The following is an 18,603-nucleotide window of genomic DNA, read 5'->3' as shown; positions in this document are numbered from 1 at the left end:
CAAAATAAAATTTATCATTTTAACCTTGTATAAATGTTCAGTTCAGTGGCACTAAATGCATTCATTGTTGTGCATTCATAACCATTATCTATCTGTAGAACTTTTTGCATCTTCTGAAAGTGAAACTGTACCCACTAAACAATAATTCCTCATTTCTCTCTCCCCCAAGCCCTTGGCAACCACCATTCTAATTTCTTTCTCTGTGCTTTGACTACATACCTACCTCATAAAAGTGAAATCATACAGAGGAACAAATATTGTGCCTGGCTTATTTCACTGAGTATAATGTCTTCAAGGTTTATCCATGTTGTAACATGTATTAGAATTTCCTTCCTTTTTAAGGCTGAATAATATTCTACTGAATATATGTACCATACTTTATTTATCTATTCATCTGTCAATGGACATGTGGGTTGCTTGTACCTTTTAGCTATTGTGAGTAATGCTGTTATGAGTATTGCTGTACAAATATTTGTTCAAGTCTCATCTTTCATGTCTATTGTATATATACCCAGAAGTGGAATTACTGGATCATATGGTAATTTTATATTTAAATTTTTGGGGAATTTCCGTGCCATTTTCCATAGCTGCTGCACCGTTTTACATTCCTACTGGTTGTGCACAAATGTTCTCATTTCTCCACATCCTCACCAACACTTGTTATTTTCTTTTTCTTTTTTCTTAGTAATGGCCACCATAATAGGTGTGAAGTGGTATCTCACTGTGGTTTTTAACTTTTTAAAAATTGTAATACTGGAATTTGAACCCAAATACTTCTGACTCCAAAGTCTATGTTTTTACATTATTATCATGTTGCTTCTAATTCACATGTCATTTTGAGGCTTCTACTTTTGGCTGTGATAGAATAACAGGACTTGATTTTTTTTTTTTAATTTTTTAATGTTTATTTATTTTTGAGAGAGAGATGGAGCACGAGTGCAAGGGGCAGAGAGAGAGGGAGACACAGACCTGAAACAGGCTCTAGGCTCTGAACTGTCAGCACAGAGCCCAATGTGGGACTTGAACTCACAAACCGCAAGATCATGGCTTGAGTCAAAGTCTGACGCTCAACCAATTGAACCACCCAGGTGCCCCTAACAGGAGCTGAACTTAACTTTCCTATCTTAAACAACTTGAAAATGGTATATAATTTGTGAAAGAATGATTTTCAGACATTTTAAAGAATGGAAGCACTGAGTGAAAATGTGATTGTTTAACAGAGATGGCAGTTTGGGCTATGTTTATTTGGAAGTGACATTAGGTAATCCAAATAAGAGTGACATGTAGGAAGTTGGAGATCATAAAACAGGCCAAAGCTGAGTATGAAAACTTAGAAGGGAATCATCCCTACTGAAGTGAGAAGGGCACTTCTCCAAGGTTTCCATCTTTTATTAAGAAAAAAAAGCAAAGTCAAGGTAATTTTTTCATGTTATATTTTTCATTTCAGGTTTTTAAAAATTGTTTGAAGGCTTATACATTCAAACGACATGGATTATTAATTTTTAAAATTGTTATGTGACTTTGCTTTTAGCACTATTCTTTGTTCTCTTTCCTAAAAGCAAGATAGGTTAACTTTCTCCCCAAACATCCAACAACTGTCATTCTTGTTTTTTTATTTTTTTATTTTTTTTAATGTTTATTTATTTTTGAGAGAGAGAAAGAGAGAGAGGGAGACAGTGCAAGCAGGGGCGGGGCAGAGAGAGAGGGAGACATAGAATCTGAAGCAGGCTCCAGGCTCTGAGCTGTTATCTCAGAGCCCGATGTGGGGCTTAAACTCACGGACTGCAGGATCATGACCTGAGCTGAAATTGGACACTTAACTAACTGAGCCACCCATGCACCCCATCAACAACTCATTCTTGTAATATTGAATAATACTGAGAAACTCTCAGAAGTGGAACAGAGTAAGAAAGCTCCAAAACATACACAAATATATCAAAGTTAGTATATTTTCAAGATGGCATTTCAGGTCAGTGGCAACTTGAGACCATGGGAAGAAGTGACAGGTGTTTATCATTGCATAAAGGCCCACCACAAAGATCCATTGGCCGCTTGTTGCACATGGCTGCCTTTCCTTACAAAAATTTCTCTAAAGTTTATTTTTGTCGTTATAAGATAGACTTCCAAGTCAGAATATTTTTAGATTAAAGTTGTATTTTGATGATACTTCATTTTACGTTGTTGGTTATTTCAAAGATAAGTCATTTCCCCAAATGGACAATTTTTACTGCAAAAAAGTAAACAATTATTTGCCAATTTTAACAGTATTTTCTTTTAACAACTTAGTTGAATTTTTCTGCATGTCAGGGTTCATGCTAAATCTTGTTTCCTTGTTACATTTAATCTTTGTTTCTACATTTTCCTTATTGGTTTAGTTTATTGGTTAGGCCAACTTGCTCAGAATGCCTCCATCAAGAGTCAATTACCTTCTGGGAAATATAGGTTTGTTAAATTTTCTCACTATGTAGATTGCCTCTCTATCTCCAAACTAAACATGTTGTAAAATTTCTCCCCATAGAAGGGATAAAGGAGGAGCATTTAGATTAAACTATGTATGATGAAAGATAGCCCAAATTGCTCTATTATGCCAGTGGGCCAATAGCATCATCTTGGTATGAAAAAGATCAGGGGTAGTGGGTAGGTCAGTCATTTAAGCATCCAACTTTTGATTTTGGCTCAGGTCATGATCTCATGGTTGTGAGATCAAGTCCCTCATTGGGTGTGGAGGCTGCTTAAGATTCTCTTTTTCCCTCTCTCTCTGCCCCTCCCCCACTTGCATTTTCTCCCTTAATCTCTCAAAAAAAAAAAAATAAAGTAAAATAAAAAATGGTCAGTTATTGGCTTATTTAACTATCTTTTTTTAAGCTTATTTACTTATTTTGAGAGAGAACAAGCAGGGAAGGGGTAGAGAGAGAAGGAGAGAGAGAATCCCAAGTAGGCTCCATGCTGTCAGTGTAGAGTCTGATGTGGGGCTTGATTTCATGAACCGTGACATTGTGACCTCAAAGTCAAGAGTTGTGCATTTAACCGACTGAGCCACCCAGGTGTCCCTCATTTTTTTTATTGAGTTATAATTGACATGTAACATTATATTAGTTTCAGGTGTACAACAATGATTTGATATATCTGTATATATTGTGAAATGATCACCACAATAAGTCTAGCTAACCTCGTCACCATGCATTGTTACAAAACTTTTTTGTGTGTGATGAGAACTTTTAAGATCTACTCTCAGCAACTTTCAAGTATGCAATATAGTATTATTGACTATAATCACCATGCTGTTCAGTTATTGGCTATTTCTATCATTTCACCAGTCCCTCCTCACCATTATTTTCTGTGTATCTAGGTGGGTGCCTCCCATATTGTAAATTTGTGGTAGTGCTTTTGAGATAAATTGTTCACAGCAAACTTGAGATTTCTAAACATTCTACTCTGAATTTGCTTTGACTGCTTTTGAGAGAAGAGACCAGTATTTTCCTTGGTTATTTGAAATGAATTGTACTTAACTGTTTAGAACAGTGAAAAGAGATTTCTTTTTCCTTCCTTCCTTCCTTTCATTTTTGTTTGTTCTTTTTAACAGCTTTATTGAAATATAATGCAAATTCCATACAATTTGAAGAGATTGCTTACATACTACCCCACTCCTGTTTATTTGATGAAATTTTTTGAGGTAGATTCATTTCTTAGTGCATTAGTGTTGCTATAACAAAATACTACAGAATGACTTATATACAGGGTGAGTTATAAACATTTCTCATAGTTCTGGAGGTTGGAAGTTCAAGATCAGAGTGCCAGCATTGTTGGGTGAGGACCCTTTTCCTATCATAGACTTCCTGTATTCTCAGATGGCTGAAAAAGAGTCAAGGAAGAGCTCTTGGGTCTCTTATAAGGGCACTAATCTCATTCATGAGGCTTCTTAAGGCTCTGTTTCTTAATACTGTTACCTTAGGGGTTAAGATTTCAACATAGAAGTTTGAGGGGACACATTCAGAAAATAGCAGATTCATATGTGCATTTTATGTTTTATGCTTATGTTTTAGAAATTGAAGATAATGTCAGTGACTATCTTGTGTTAATTCAAATAATTTCTTCAAATATTTTGGAAAATAAAGATAACCCTATTAAAAATGGGCAAAGTGTGATGAGCAGTTCACTAAATAGAACTGGATGGTCCATAAACACATGAAAAAGTGTTTAATTCTTCTAGTAATTAAAGAAATGGAAACGTAAAAGCTCTCAAAAAAACTAATTTTTAAAATCAAAATACGTGAACATTATTTTAGTTTAGTTTTTAGGTTTGTTTATTTTAGAGAGAGAGAGAGTGCGAGTGAGCGAGCACACAGGCAGGGGAGGGGCAGAGAAAGAGAGGGAGACACAGAATCTGAAGCAGGCTTCAGGCTCTAAACTGTCAGTGCAGAGCCCAACGCAGGGTTCAAACTCACTAACCATGAGATCGTGACCTGAACCGAAGTCGGACACTTAACCAACTGAGTCACCCAGGTGCCCCATGAACATAATTTTAAAAATTAGAAGCATGCTAAAAGATGAACAAGAGAAACAATAGCTCTTTGCTTTTCCATCTCCCATCTCAGGCAACCACTTTCAACTTTTGCTTGCTTCTGAGCAGTTTTTCTTTCCTTGAATAGAAGGCTGATTCATTTTCTCCCAGTTTGATATGGTTGATATGGTTGCCTGTTGCTTAAGACAGTATCTTCTAGGACCTTGAACTGGATCAAATTGTCTAGTGTTAATGGAATACAGTAACCGGTAGAATGTCAAACTGCTCTGAACACAAACATTAATTTTTTTAATTAAAACTTTTTAGATTAAAAAAAAAAAGAACTATTGTATTACTTAAATTGGAATCTGAATTAATATATTTCCTAAAGTAGTTAATCTGGAACCAAATCAGAACATCAAATTCTTTTCCAAAGTGTATCAGTATTTCATCATTTAGTTTCAAGTTCCTTATGCTTCTGCATCTCCAGTTGCAGCTTTTACATTTTTAAACAGGATAAGTAGTCTTAAGTTGTGACCTATTTCATGATACACTCACAAAATCTTTCTACCCTGACATTATTCTCATTGTGTATTTCACTGATTAAATCTTAAATCAGATTCATTTTCTTACCCAGCCTTTAGTTATCCTCAGAGTTCATATTTTGATTTGTTTGCAGTGAATTCTTTTTTTTAAATGTTTCTTTATTTTTGAGAGAAAGAGGCAGAGGGAGAGGGAGACAGAGGATTCGAAGCAGGCTCCGCGTTGACAGCAGAGAGCCGAATTCGGGACTTGAACTCACAAACTGTGAGATCATGATCTGAGCCAAAGTCAGATGCTTAACCAGCTGAGCCACCCAAGTGCCTCTCCAGTGAATTTTAAATAAAACTTCTCACTACCATTTGTCTTTGGGCAGTGTACCTTCCCCATTAATGAATTCTGGAGTGAAATCTTCCTCTGAAAGGGTACTCTATCTTTTGTTTCCTTTTGCATAATCTGGTATGCCTCTTCCCTATTAAATGCCTCTCCCTCCGTTGAAGGTTTTATACCATTCATTCATTCATTCATTCATTTTATTATTAAAATTTTTTTAATGTTTATTTTAGAGAGAGGGAGAGTGCAAGGGGGAGGGCAGAAAGAGAGGGAGACATGGAATCTGAAACAGGCTCCAGGCTCCTAACTGTCAGCACAGAGCCCAATGTGGGGCTTGAACCCATGAATCCTGAGATCATGACCAGAGCCAAAGTCGGATGTTTAACCCTATTGAGCCACCCAGGTGCCCCAATTTTATATCATTTATTAAACTCATTCAATTTTTCAGTAAGCTTATTGCTAGGAAATTCAACCAAGTGCTTCCAAGTGCTTCTTGAACTGCTTTTGAATTTTATTTTTTTAATAGCAAAAACTCCAAAGCGTAGTGATTGAAACTTATTTTGCTTTAGTTTGACAAGGAGAATTTTTAAAAATTATGACTTTTTTTTTTCATTACAGGTTTTTTGTTTTAAACAATGAAGCTGGGTTATTGGAGTACTTTGTGAATGAACAGTCTAGAAATCAAAAACCCAGAGGTACTTTGCAGCTTGCAGGAGCTGTAATATCACCTAGTGATGAGGACTCTCACACTTTCACTGTAAATGCTGCCAGCGGGGAACAGTATAAACTCAGAGGTATGATCGAGATATGAGAGTTAATAGTGTGATTTTCTTCTTCCCTTGAGAAGTTGATGTACTACTTCCCTGCTTTCATTTGGGTTTTGGAAACAGAAACCACTCTCATCAATGATGTAGGTATAATATCCGAAATCTTAGAATTGCTACAAGAATTTGTGAAATCTTTTTTAATAAATAACTTTTTTCTTTTTTTTTCCCCCAATATATGAAATTTATTGTCAAATTGGTTTCCATACAACACCCAGTGCTCATCCCAAAAGGTGCCCTCCTCAATACCCATCCCCCACCCTCCCCTCCCTCAATAAATAACTTTTTTCGAGTGGCACAATGAACAAGTGTGTTTACGATTGGCTCCTGTAAAATATTTGTGTACGTAAAACCCTGATTACTGAAAAATCTAAAAACATAGGCTTCTCTAAATGGTATATTTTTTAAAGTTTATTTATTTATTTTGACAGAGAGAGAGCATGAGCACAACAGGGGCAGAGAGAGAGAGGGAGAGAGAGGATTCCAAACAGGCTCTGCACTGTTACTGCAGAGCCCAATATGGGGCTCGAACTCACTCACAAACCATGAGATCATGACCTGAGCTGAAGTCAGATGCATAACCGACTAAGCCACCCAGGCACCCCTCTAAATGATATTTTTTTATGTCTTCCATGGATTTATATTTAACCCCTTTCTTGATTTAGTTTGCATACCCTCTTTAGGTTTTTAGCAACTAATACACAAAAGTTGGGATTTATTAAAATGTTCATATTTATTTTAAAAATATAACTTTTGTTTAGATAAATTTAATTTGTGTTTTTTATTTAATTAATACACATAAAATACAATGGTAATCCTAACTGAGCATGCTGCAAAAGATACAAAAATATCTAGTACATATCAGATGCTTAATAAAAGTTATTTTTTTTTAAATCAGAGCATATTTTTATGAGAAACTTAAGACATGCCAAATCTCATATCCATGTCTAGTTGCATGTAATTTATTCTCCTTCTGAAATATCCACATCACATCCAGCTACTGTGTTACCTACCAAAGTTGATGCTTGGGCCTTTTTCTTCCCTCACTGCTATGTTTGCTCTAGGGAGAGTAAGACCAATCCCTGATTTTAAATGATCTGTTCTTCATGCTGTAGACAATTAATTATTCCAAAAATAAATACAAAAGTGAATAACTTTTAGTTTCTTTTTATCAGCCACAGATGCTAAAGAGCGACAACATTGGGTTAGCAGACTTCAGATATGTACACAACATCACACTGAAGCTATTGGAAAGGTATGTGGATTTCATATATGATATTAATGCATAAAAATGGGGAAAAGAATATTCTATTGTATTTTTTTATGTCTTTAAATTGTGGGACTATTCACATACCATAAAATTTACCCTTTGAATTTTTTTTAATGTTTATTTATGTTGAGAGAGAGAGACAGCATGCACGTGTGAGTGGGGGAGGAGCGGAGAGAGAAGGAGACACAGAATCTGAGGCAGGCTCTGTGCTGACAGCATAGAGCCCAATGTGGGGCTCGAACTCAGGAACCATGAGATCATGACCTGAGCCAAAGTCAAATGCTTAACTGACTGAGCCACCCAGGCACCCCTACAGTTTGCCCTTTAATGTGTGCAGTTCCATTGGTCTTAATATATTCACAAGATTATACAACCATCGCAACTATCTAGTTCCCATCACCCTCCAAAAACTCATATCCATGAGCAGTCACTCCCTATTCTCCCCTTTCCAAGCCCCTGGCAAACACTATTTTCTGTTTCTATGGATTTGTCCATTCTGGGCCTTTTATACAAACAGAATCATACAATATGTGGTTTTTGTGTCTGGCTTCTTATATTTTGCTTAATTTTTTTTAGAGGTAGAAAGCAAATTTTATTGGGCACTCAGGTGGCTCAGGTGGTTAAGCAGCCACCTCTTGGTTTCAGCTCAGCTCATGATCTCATGGTTCGTGAGTTTGAGTCCCATGTTGAGCTCCAGGCTGACAGTGGGGTGTCTGCTTGGGATTCTCTCTCTCCCTCTGCCCCTCCCCCAATTGCTTTCTCTGTCTCTCAAAAATAAATACATTTTAAAAGTTTTTAAAAATTTTAAAAAAAGAAAGCAAATTTTATTGTATGTTCAGTTTTACTTTTTTTTTTTTTTTTAATGTTTATTTACTTAGAAAAAGAGCACAAGTGGGGTAGAGGCAGAAAGAGAGGGAGAGAGACTCCCAAGCAGGCTCCATGCTTAGCACAGAGCTCGATGTGGGGCTTGATCTCTCACAACCATAAGATCATGACCTGAGTCCAAATCAAGAGTTGGATGCTCAACCAACTGAGACACCCAGGCATCCCCAGTTCTATTTGTTCTTTGGTCTTTTATGTACATGTAATGTTTTCAAGGTTCATTCATGTTATTGCGTGTATCATATTTTATTCATTTTTATGGCCAAATAATATTCCATTTATGAATACACCACAGGATGTTTATCCATTCATCAGCTGGTGGGCATTTGGGTTGTTTCCATTTTGTGGTCATTATGAATAACATTTGTGTATAGGTTTTTGTGAGAACTCGTGATTTCAGTGAGATGTATATTTAGCAGTGGAATTACTGGGTCATGTGGTGGTACTCTGTTTAACTTTTTGAGGAGCCACCAAACTTTTTCAGAGTGCCTGAACCATTTCACATTCTCACCAGCAATGTATGAAGGTTTCAGTTTTTCCACATCCTCACCAATACTTGTTATTGCCCCCCCCCCTTCTTTTTTTGATTGTAATAGGCATCTTGGTATATGTGAAGTAGAATCTCACTATGGTTTTGATTTCATTTCCCTAATGACTAGTAATGTTGAACATCTTTCCATGTGTTTATTGATCATTTGTATATCTTCTTTGGAATGTTTTTTATTTTTTAAGATGGACAGGATGGTCTCAGTACTTGAAATCCGAGGTTAGAGATCTCTAAAAAGTAACATCTAGGCAGCATAGTTAAAGGATTCCATACCTGGGTAATAGCTTGACTTAAAAAAGATTTTTTTCCCCAGGTTTTTTTTTTTTCCCATAAACAAATTTTAAAAAGTTGTTTGTGATTTAGGCCTACTGCCCAGTCTTCAGGAAATTCATCACAAGAGCTTTACTCATACTACAAGATTCCAATCATTGGCAGTGATCAGAAAGTACTAGCTTATTCCAAAGACACTTGCATGCTATATTAGAAAATGTATTATATTGAATATTGCTGAGTACATTTTGCTTCAATCAGTGTGTTTACAAATCTGAAATTAGAAGTTTCTTGCTCTATATTTGTAAAATATGAAAAAATATTCTTGACAGTACAAACCTGGAATTAATTTTCTAAGTAAATTATAAGTTTACTTTTGGATGTGTCAGATGTTTAAACTTTGGGTGTCTTAAATTTTATCGTTTTCAGAAATGTTCTTATAGTCAATTCTGGTTAATTTAACTTTTAAAACTATTCATGTGTAAGCCTAAAGTGTATATATAGATATAGATATAGATATAGATATAGATATAGATATAGATATAGATATATAATAGGTGAGGGTTAGCCTAAAGTTTTTGAAAATGAATGGTTTTGTTTTGTCTAATAGAATAATCCTCCTCTGAAATCACGGAGCTTCTCACTTGCATCTAGTGGTAATTCTCCTATATCCCAGAGGAGACCAAGTCAAAATGCCATTTCTTTTTTTAATGTTGGACATTCCAAACTACAATCAGTGAACAAAAGAGCTCACTTACCTCCAGACCACCTTGTGGAAGTCAGAGAAGTAAGTATGAATTGAAGTCCAAGTAAAAATGCACAAAATAATCTAACTTGCTTGGTTTTATCACGAAAGAAATTGAATCCTGTTTGTGTTTTCTGGGGCACTCAAATGTTTTCTGTCTACTATGGTGAGACAATTTTTAAGTCATAAAGATTCCCTGGTTATATAGGTGATGTCCTGCGTTTCTTTACCATTTCCTGGGTACACTCTTATTTTGCAGTTTATCTTTCATTTCTCAAGTAGAAGTATAGACTCCTTTGATGTAACATGATCAAAATGGTTTTTAAGTCTATTGTGAAGACTATATGGCCAAACAAGTGACTTAAAAAAAAAAAGATATATGTAGACAATTCCAAACATACACGATAATAGAATAGTTAAATCCTTGATGTTGCCTTGCCTCACTATTTCCCCCTTTCAAATTGAGTACCAAATAATTCTAGTTAGTAAAAGATGTAGTTGTTAGGTTCTAAATATTCCTGACTTAAATTTAGTAGAGCTTTTAGATATCTGTGTAGTGAATGGCCTCACACAAGTATGTGATTTGGAAAGTAGAGGAATGTTTTAATAGCCTTTTAAGGTAATTATGGCTATTCTTTGGTTCTGCATGAAAACTTGACAGTAGCAGTTCCTTATATGTTCGATGCAGTGTGGAATCAAATATATATCCTTGAACTTTTCATATTCTGTTACATGAAAATCTATCGGATTGTCTTGCACTTTGAATGTATCTTTAATCTCTGTATGATTTTGTACATCATGCATTAGTCATTTGGAAAATACTGTCTTACAGAGTTATGCAGGTCTTGCAAATGTTAATCTGTCTTATCATACAGTATCAAAAATTCCTATTCATTAGCATCCTCACTGATCTCATTAGAAAAGGCTTTCAATATTGGGAAGTTGCCAAGCTTCTGGTAACAGATAAAGGTTTTCCAAAATTCTTTTCATTTTAAATCTCAGATTTTAAAATTGGCAGTAAATACTGTTGGCTTTTCTTGAAGTAACAGGTTTATTTTATTTAATTTTTAGGAAATGTCTACCACATATCTCCACGTGTGAATATCTATAGTTTCTAATAGTCATTCTGTAAAGAAAAAACATTCCCGTGTTTCTCCCATGCTATACAATAACACTCTACACTTACGTACTCTGGTCACCAAATGTATGGAGTTCCCTGCCCCCCACTGCCCCACCAAGCAATTCTCTAATCTTTGTGGACACCAGCTGTGTGTTCTGGAATTTAATTCAATTTCAACACTATAAATAACTCCAGAACAGACAGATATAAGAGATGTGTAGGGCCAGATATGGGGGAAATGGCATGGAAGCTCCACCCTCCTAGTACCTCCAAGTGTTCACCAACCAGAAGCTCTCTGAGCTTCCTCCATTTGGGTTTTTTATGGAGGCTTCATTAGGTAGGCATGATCAACTGAATCATTGGCTGTTGGTGATTAATTCATCCTCCAGCCCCTCCCCTCCCTCAAGGTTGGGTGGTGGGGCTGAACATATATATACATATCTGTATATTGGTTGGTTACATATATGAGTGTAATTGTTCGATCATAAGTTATAATTATTTAACTCTCTCTATATTTTTTTAAGTTTATTTATTCTGAGAGAGAGAAGGCAAGAGAGAATCCCAAGCATTCTCCACGCTGTCAGTACAGAGCCCATGTGGGGGTCGATCTCACAAACCATGAGATTATGACCTGAGCCGAAATCAAGAGTCAGACACTTAACCAGCTGAGCCGCCCAGGTACCCCTAACTCTGTATATTTAACTCTTGTAAATATTGCCAAACATTGGCCATAGTGGTTGCACTTATTCATAAGTTTGGATTACTGGAAGTTAGTCCTAAAATTTATATACAAAACATACACAAAGCACACATATATATGCATGTATAAATGTGTACATTTGGATATCTTCATATCCACAGTTTTCACTTAAAACCCTTTTTTTCCGATAAGAATGAATGTTTGAGCCATTACTGTGACATATGTTTTCAGGGGCTATTTCATGTATGGCACACTGGATTTCTTTGGTAGGATATTTGCATCTCTCTTTAACTAGCCCTCTGATGAACTGTATTAAAAGTCATCTGGGGGGCACTTGGGTGGCTCAGTTGGTTAAGCATCTGACTCTTGATCTCAGCTCAAGTCATGATCTCATGGTTTGTGAGTTCAAGCCCCATATCGGGCTTTACACTGATGTCGCAGAGCTTGCTTGGGATTCTGTCTCTCTTCCTCTCTCTGCCCCTCCCCTACTCATTCCCTCCCTTCCTCTCCCCCCACCCCACCAAAATGAATAAATAAAAAAAAAATCATCTGAAACAGAGCGTCTGAAAGCTGAGTCTCTCCACATTTCAATGTGAATTAAGATAGTGTCCAAAAGATAGGCAATCTGAGAGACTTCTGCTCACAAGTAATTAAGCATAGTACATTCAATAAAGTAATTAAGCATAATAAATTCAGTTTTCATTTAAAAATACTGGGTTGTTTATCAAGAATTGTTATTCTATTAGGTCTGTTAGGAAAAGTGTACAGAGCTCTTGATCAAAGCAGAGTGTATTAAACTCTTTTAACCTGAAAAGTATATGTATATACAGCACTTGCTCCACAGTCAGGCTAATGGGACCAGAAAGTTAGATTAAGAGAAAAGGAAGCAGGGAAACCATCATGTTTTCAAAGTATGTTCAGATTGAGCCTAACTAGGGGTGCTGAGAAGAAAGAGCTTAAGAGCCCAGACTGGGAACTAATTTTACTTTGTAATGATGTATTTAATGATGCTATTGAAGATGATCCAGAATATTTTTTTGATGGCTTGTACAAATGTATACTGTTAATAAAAGGTTTGTCAAGGCTTTTGAGCTTTGGTGCTTCCAAAGAAAAAGTGTGGCTGCCAAAGGTCCTCATCTTTTGCACAGTTGCACTATTAAGTGCTCACTAATTGAGAATAGCCAAATTTGAAATAGATTTCTAAGCCTAATATATGCCAAAAATGGCTCAGAAACTGAATATGGTAATTAAAATGGAAACTGTATGTATATGTGATACACATATCATGAAATCATGAGTGGGACGCACAGAACTATTGTTTCCCTTAGATGATGTCTCATGCTGAAGGACAACAAAGAGACTTAATTAGGCGAATTGAATGCCTTCCTGCTTCTGGCCATCTTAGTTCCTTGGACCAGGATCTCTTAATGCTCAAAGCTACTTCCATGGCGACTATGAACTGCTTAAACGACTGCTTTCATATTCTGCAGTTACAGCATGCATCACATCAGAAGGGCTCACTGTCTTCAGGTAAGTTGTAGATTAAAAGTAGGGTTTCACATTAAGGACTTACACACGGAAAGATTGCATTTGTTCTAATTCCTAAAAAGTCTTAACTAAAAAAAGAAAGAAAGGAAACCAGGGAGCCTCTTGGTTTTTATTTTTATTTTTATTTATTTATTTTTTTAAGTTTATTTATTTATTTTGAGAGCAAGTGGGGAAGAGCAGCAAGAGAGGGAGAGAGAGAATCCCAAGCAGGCTCCGCGCTGTGACCTCATGAAATGTGAGATCATGACCTGAGCTGAGACTGAGTCAGACGTGTAACCAGGCGTGTAACTGAGCCACCCAGGTGCCCAAGGAGGCTCTTGGTTTTTACTTATCACCTTAATGTTAAAGAAAGTCTTCTTACTTTATCCTTTTTCATATCTAAATTGAATATAGGCCTAATGATTAGTATAGTTGAATATCCCTTTGGAGACCTCAACTCCACATGTTGAAAATTGAACTCAAAACCCACATCTCCTATATTTCTGTTAATATTGGTGGCATCATTATTCATCCAGTTGACCTTAGTAGAAATATTGGGACCATTTCTTAACTTTTTGTTTAGTCCACAGTTCATTATATCCATATTGAGATGTAGATCTTAAAGTCTATCAGTTACTTTTTAGTTTGAAAAGAAGGTGTACATCTAGCATTTGAGAGCACTTATTTGTTGAAATTAATCTACTGGGGAAAATAATGTTACTGTGTGGGAGGACAAAAAATGAGGTTTTCTATTAAATGAGATGAATAAAATCACATTTTTCTTTATTGAGATATAATTGGCATATAACATTGTGTAGGTTTAAAGTACACAGCATGTTGATTTTATACATATACATATTGCAGCATGATTACCACTGAAGCCTACACCTCAATCATATCACATAATTAATACTTTTTTGTGGTGAGAACATTTAGGATCTTGTCACTTAGCAACTTTGAAGTATGTAATACTGTATTTTGACTATAATCACTATGGTGTGTATTATATCTCCAGAATTTATTCCTCTTCTAGTTGCAAGTTTGTACCCTTTTAACAACATCTCCCCAACTCCTCCATCTGCATCACACTGTTTTAATAAATAGTAGTAACTTAGTGTTTCACAATTTATTGTTCTCTTACCCCAATTAACCCCTTTGTGAAAGAAAGATATTTTAGAAAGATAATGAGTCTCTGCCCAGGAAAAAGTTTACCATAGTCAGATCTTGATGTGGGTATAATACAGCTTCCGTTCTCAAATGTATGCCCACCTAAATCAATATTTCAAGCTAACAAACTATGTTTAATGTCAATTGTAGGTATAGGTCAGGGCAGTATTATATAGGCCAGTAAGCTATGTTTGTTTCCCTTAAGGAACTCATAGTTCACTTGGGGATGAACATGTAAATACTTAACTGTAATATGGAAAGTGTTGCTTATAATAGAAACAAGATGCTTGGGGAGAATATATAAATGGACCAATACTTCTGACAGAAAAAGGTCTGGGAAATGCCTAGAAAAGCTAAAAAAACAATTAGCTTAGGGGAGGTGGGGAGAGACTGGAGGGTGTTCCAAAGAGATAAGATACCTAAGTTGTGAGTTGTGAACATGCACTGGGGCCTTGGAAGAATTGTAAGAAGTCCAATGAAAATTTTCTCCTATAGTAGAGCAACACACACTCATTGTAAACAATTTTAGGAACTATTATACAATTGAAAAAAGAAACAAATCCTGCATTATCCCACCAACCAGAAACTGCCACTGTTAATATTAGTGCATACCCCACCAAGTTTTCTTTCCTTCTTAGTTTTTGTTTTACCCCATTTTTATTAGAAAAAATATATTTTTATCTTATACTTTTCACTTAATATCAAGTATATTTTCCAATTTATGTTATGCTTTTGGTAAGTATAATTTTTATTGGCTGCATTATGTTCTTTTGAAGGGATAGATCTTTGGTTTACTTAACTGTTCTGTGTTGAACATGGGATGAGTTACCTTGAGCTATGAAATTTGGTTTAATTCTAGTGTTGGTAATAATAATTTGTTAGGGAAATGAAAGTTTATTTCCAATTGATGGTATGTAATTTTTGCAAAGCACATCAAGTAGCACACTGCTAGATACTAGATGCTTAATCCTTGATTAATTAAGTACTATATAATTTTTTTAACTCTTAGAAATTTCATTTGTGTAGTTTAATACATAATTATATTTTTAAATGATTGCTTCATGATTAGTGAAACATGTACAATATAAATTTGCATTTTTTTTAAGTTTATTTATTTTGAGAGACAGAGAGAGTGAGTGGGGAACGGGCAGAGAGAGAGGGTGAGAGAATTCCAAGCAGGCTGTATGCTGACACAGCACAGAGCCAGCTGCAGGGCTTGAACCCATGAACCGTAAGAACATGACCTGAGCTGAAATCGAGAGTTGGGATGCTCAACTGACTGAGCCTCCCAGGCGCCCCTAAATTTGCATTTTTAATTAACAAATGAAACAGACTAAACTTTACAGAAATATTTAAAAGTTGTTCTCATTACTATGTTTTGGAGCATGGATTTGTGGATATGTGGTGGAATTGATTAACGAGTATTGGTATTTCTTACCGTAAATGGTCATGTTTTTCAAATTAGGTCTGTAGAAATTTATTCTTTAGTCACTTGAGAATAAAAATATAACCGTGGAAAGAAAAACTGAGTTACCTTTTTACTCAAATTTTGAGATAACACAAGAAATCAAATCTAAGTTTAAATTAGTGTTTAGTCCCATAAGGATCATTGATTTAGGGGGGGGTCCTGAGACCGGATGATTGGTTTGATAAAGAGTATTGTGGTTTCCAATCAGTTGAGCAATCTGTTATTTTTTTTTAATCTTTAATATATATATTTTTTATTAAAAAAATTTTTTTATGTTTATTTGTTTTTGAGGCAGAGACAGAGCATGAGTGGGGTAGGGGAAGAGAGAGAGGGAGACACAGAATCTTTAACAGGCTTCAGGCTCTAAGCTCAGCACAGATCCTGATGCCGGGCTCAAACCCATGAACCATGAGATCATGACCTGAGCTGAAGTCAGACACTTAACTGACTCAGCCACCCAGGCACCCCTTTAATATATATTGTTTTAAATTTTTTTTTATTTTGAGAGAGAGGGACAGAGAGAGAGAGAGCATGGGGGAGGGGCAGAGAGAGGGGGAAACAGAGAATCCCAAGCAGGCTGTGCACTCTCAGCACGGAGCCCAATGTATCAGGGCTCAAACTCATGAACCATGGGATCATGACCTGAGCCAATGTCAGACACTTAACCGACTCAGCCACCCAGGCACCTCTGGTTGAGCAGTCTCTTAAAACAGATCTCTTATATTTAGTGTTTGTGTGCATTTTATCTTTATAAGTAATGACATCTAGATATTGATATTTAGAATAAACATTTCAGGGGTGCCTGGGTGGCTCAGTCAGTTAAGTGTCAAACTCTTGATTTCAGCTCAGGTCATGATCTCTCGGTTCGTGGGTTCAAGCCCCGCATCAGGCTCTGCACTGAGTGGAGCCTGCTTAGGATTCTCTCCCTCTCTCTGCTCCTCCCCTGCTCACACTCCCTCTCTGTCTGTCTCTCTCTCTTAAAATAAATAAACATTTTTTAAAAAGAATAAACATTTTAACATAGGGGCAAAACGTTTTCATTTCTTTGGGATTTTTAAACTGGCCCCTTGAACTTACCCAGGGCATTCCCCCAATCATGAATACCCACCCCCCAGTGCCAAATGAGACAACTGAGTGGCAAGGCAGGATGCTCTAGTAGCCTAGTGGGTACTTCATAATTTATCCCTGTACTGAAGTCTGGCATTTCAAGTAAATTCCCTCACATTTGTAATTTCTGCTGTGGTAGTCTGAACATCCCTTTCCGTAGGACTCTAATAATCAAGCTTCTGTGAAACCTAGATCAGCCTCTGAAATCAAATGGAACATTTTCCATTATTGATTAGGCATAGAATCCACTTTGTTATACTAGTTGAGGGTAATAAGAGACATTTGAGTCATTAATTGAGAAGATGACAGGTCTCTAAATGTGACCACTGTCTTTCACTAGGTCACCTATTATTTATTCAGTAGAAGAGCCTTTTTAAAAGTATATGGACCTTTTTTATTATGATTGAAAAAAAGAGGAATGGACATATATTTGCAGTTATATTAGCTCAAGGTGGTTATCTTGAATGGTTAGAAAATCGCTACTGAGAATAAGATTCAGTCCCAAAATGAAGAAAATTTTACTGTTGCATGCTTCCAGGCTCCTCCTGTAATTGTGACTCCTTAAATCCTAATGCAGTTACGTATTTTTACAGAAAGGGTAACAAATCAACTATGAAAGGTGGGAATACATTATGGTTTCCGGATTTGCCCAAGAAGTTGTTCAGTCCTATTCAGGGTTGATTCTTTTAAAAGGTATCTGATTTCAAGTTGCAAGCTGCTCTGTGGTAAAATACCCAATCATGGTGCTCATGCTAATGAGATACAAGTGGCCGTTTTGCAGAGTGTCTTAACAGCTTGAATTGCTTTTAGTCTTGTGGGCTCAAAACAAAATCATTTAATAAAATCCACATCTGCTGAACTTTCCAGATTATGAGCAAGTTTCAGCGAAAGTTTTCTCTTACTTCATCAGGAACGACAATCGAGTGGTTAGAACCAAAGATACCTTTATCAAACCACTATAAAAATGGAGCTGACCAGCCTTTTGCAACTGAGCAAAGTAAACCAGTGGCAGTCCCAGAAGAACAGTGTGTTGAAGAATCTGGACCATTAGCAAGGGTAAGGTAATGTGAAAATACGGTTTTGATGTAAAAACTAGGAATCACTGGAAAGGTTTAGGTCTCTTTTCTTTGTCAGGGCGTACAAGTCACCCTAACACCAGAGCAGCATTCTTGCAGACTCTAGATATTGTTCTTCTACTGTAAACTGCATTGGCTTTAAAGAGGTCTGTTGTATAATACTTGTACATGTTGTGTTTTGCAGGTTAAATTATGTGCTTTTTTTAGTTGGGGCTCACTTGCTTGATAAAAATGTATTTTAAAATTGCGATTTGCATGTTTTTATTTTTCTAGGTAATAGCTTTTATTATTTGTACAATATTTCTGTTACATTTCTTACCTCGTTATCTTAATTTACATTATTTACTGGATGCTTACTATTAAGTTTACAAGTATAAAAGTTTACTATTAAGTCTTTTTGTTGTAAGCACGTTGCCAGACCAGTTTTTTTCAAGTGTTACTCAAAATAGCACAGTCCCAGGGTTTTATAATATTTTTATAAAGTATTTCTCATTCCACATTTCTCAGAAGCTAAAGAATATCTTAT

General features: G+C 36.1%; 1 protein-coding gene across 1 annotated transcript in view; it reads left to right on the top strand.

Annotated features, from left to right (window-relative positions):
• Positions 1–18,603, top strand: part of OSBPL11 (oxysterol binding protein like 11) — an 83,875-nt gene that overhangs the window by 25,285 nt on the left and 39,987 nt on the right. The window contains exons 3-7 of the mRNA XM_042954579.1: positions 5,993–6,168; positions 7,374–7,453; positions 9,778–9,954; positions 13,061–13,262; positions 17,912–18,057. Coding sequence (XP_042810513.1) covers positions 5,993–6,168; positions 7,374–7,453; positions 9,778–9,954; positions 13,061–13,262; positions 17,912–18,057 — 781 coding nt within the window. The remainder of the gene's footprint in view (positions 1–5,992; positions 6,169–7,373; positions 7,454–9,777; positions 9,955–13,060; positions 13,263–17,911; positions 18,058–18,603) is intronic.

The sequence above is a fragment of the Panthera leo genome, chromosome C2 (genome assembly GCF_018350215.1).
Source record: "Panthera leo isolate Ple1 chromosome C2, P.leo_Ple1_pat1.1, whole genome shotgun sequence".
In the NCBI taxonomy this organism is placed as follows: domain Eukaryota; kingdom Metazoa; phylum Chordata; class Mammalia; order Carnivora; family Felidae; genus Panthera; species Panthera leo.
Note: the sequence above shows the minus strand (reverse complement) of the source record. Positions and strands in the feature narration are given on the sequence as shown.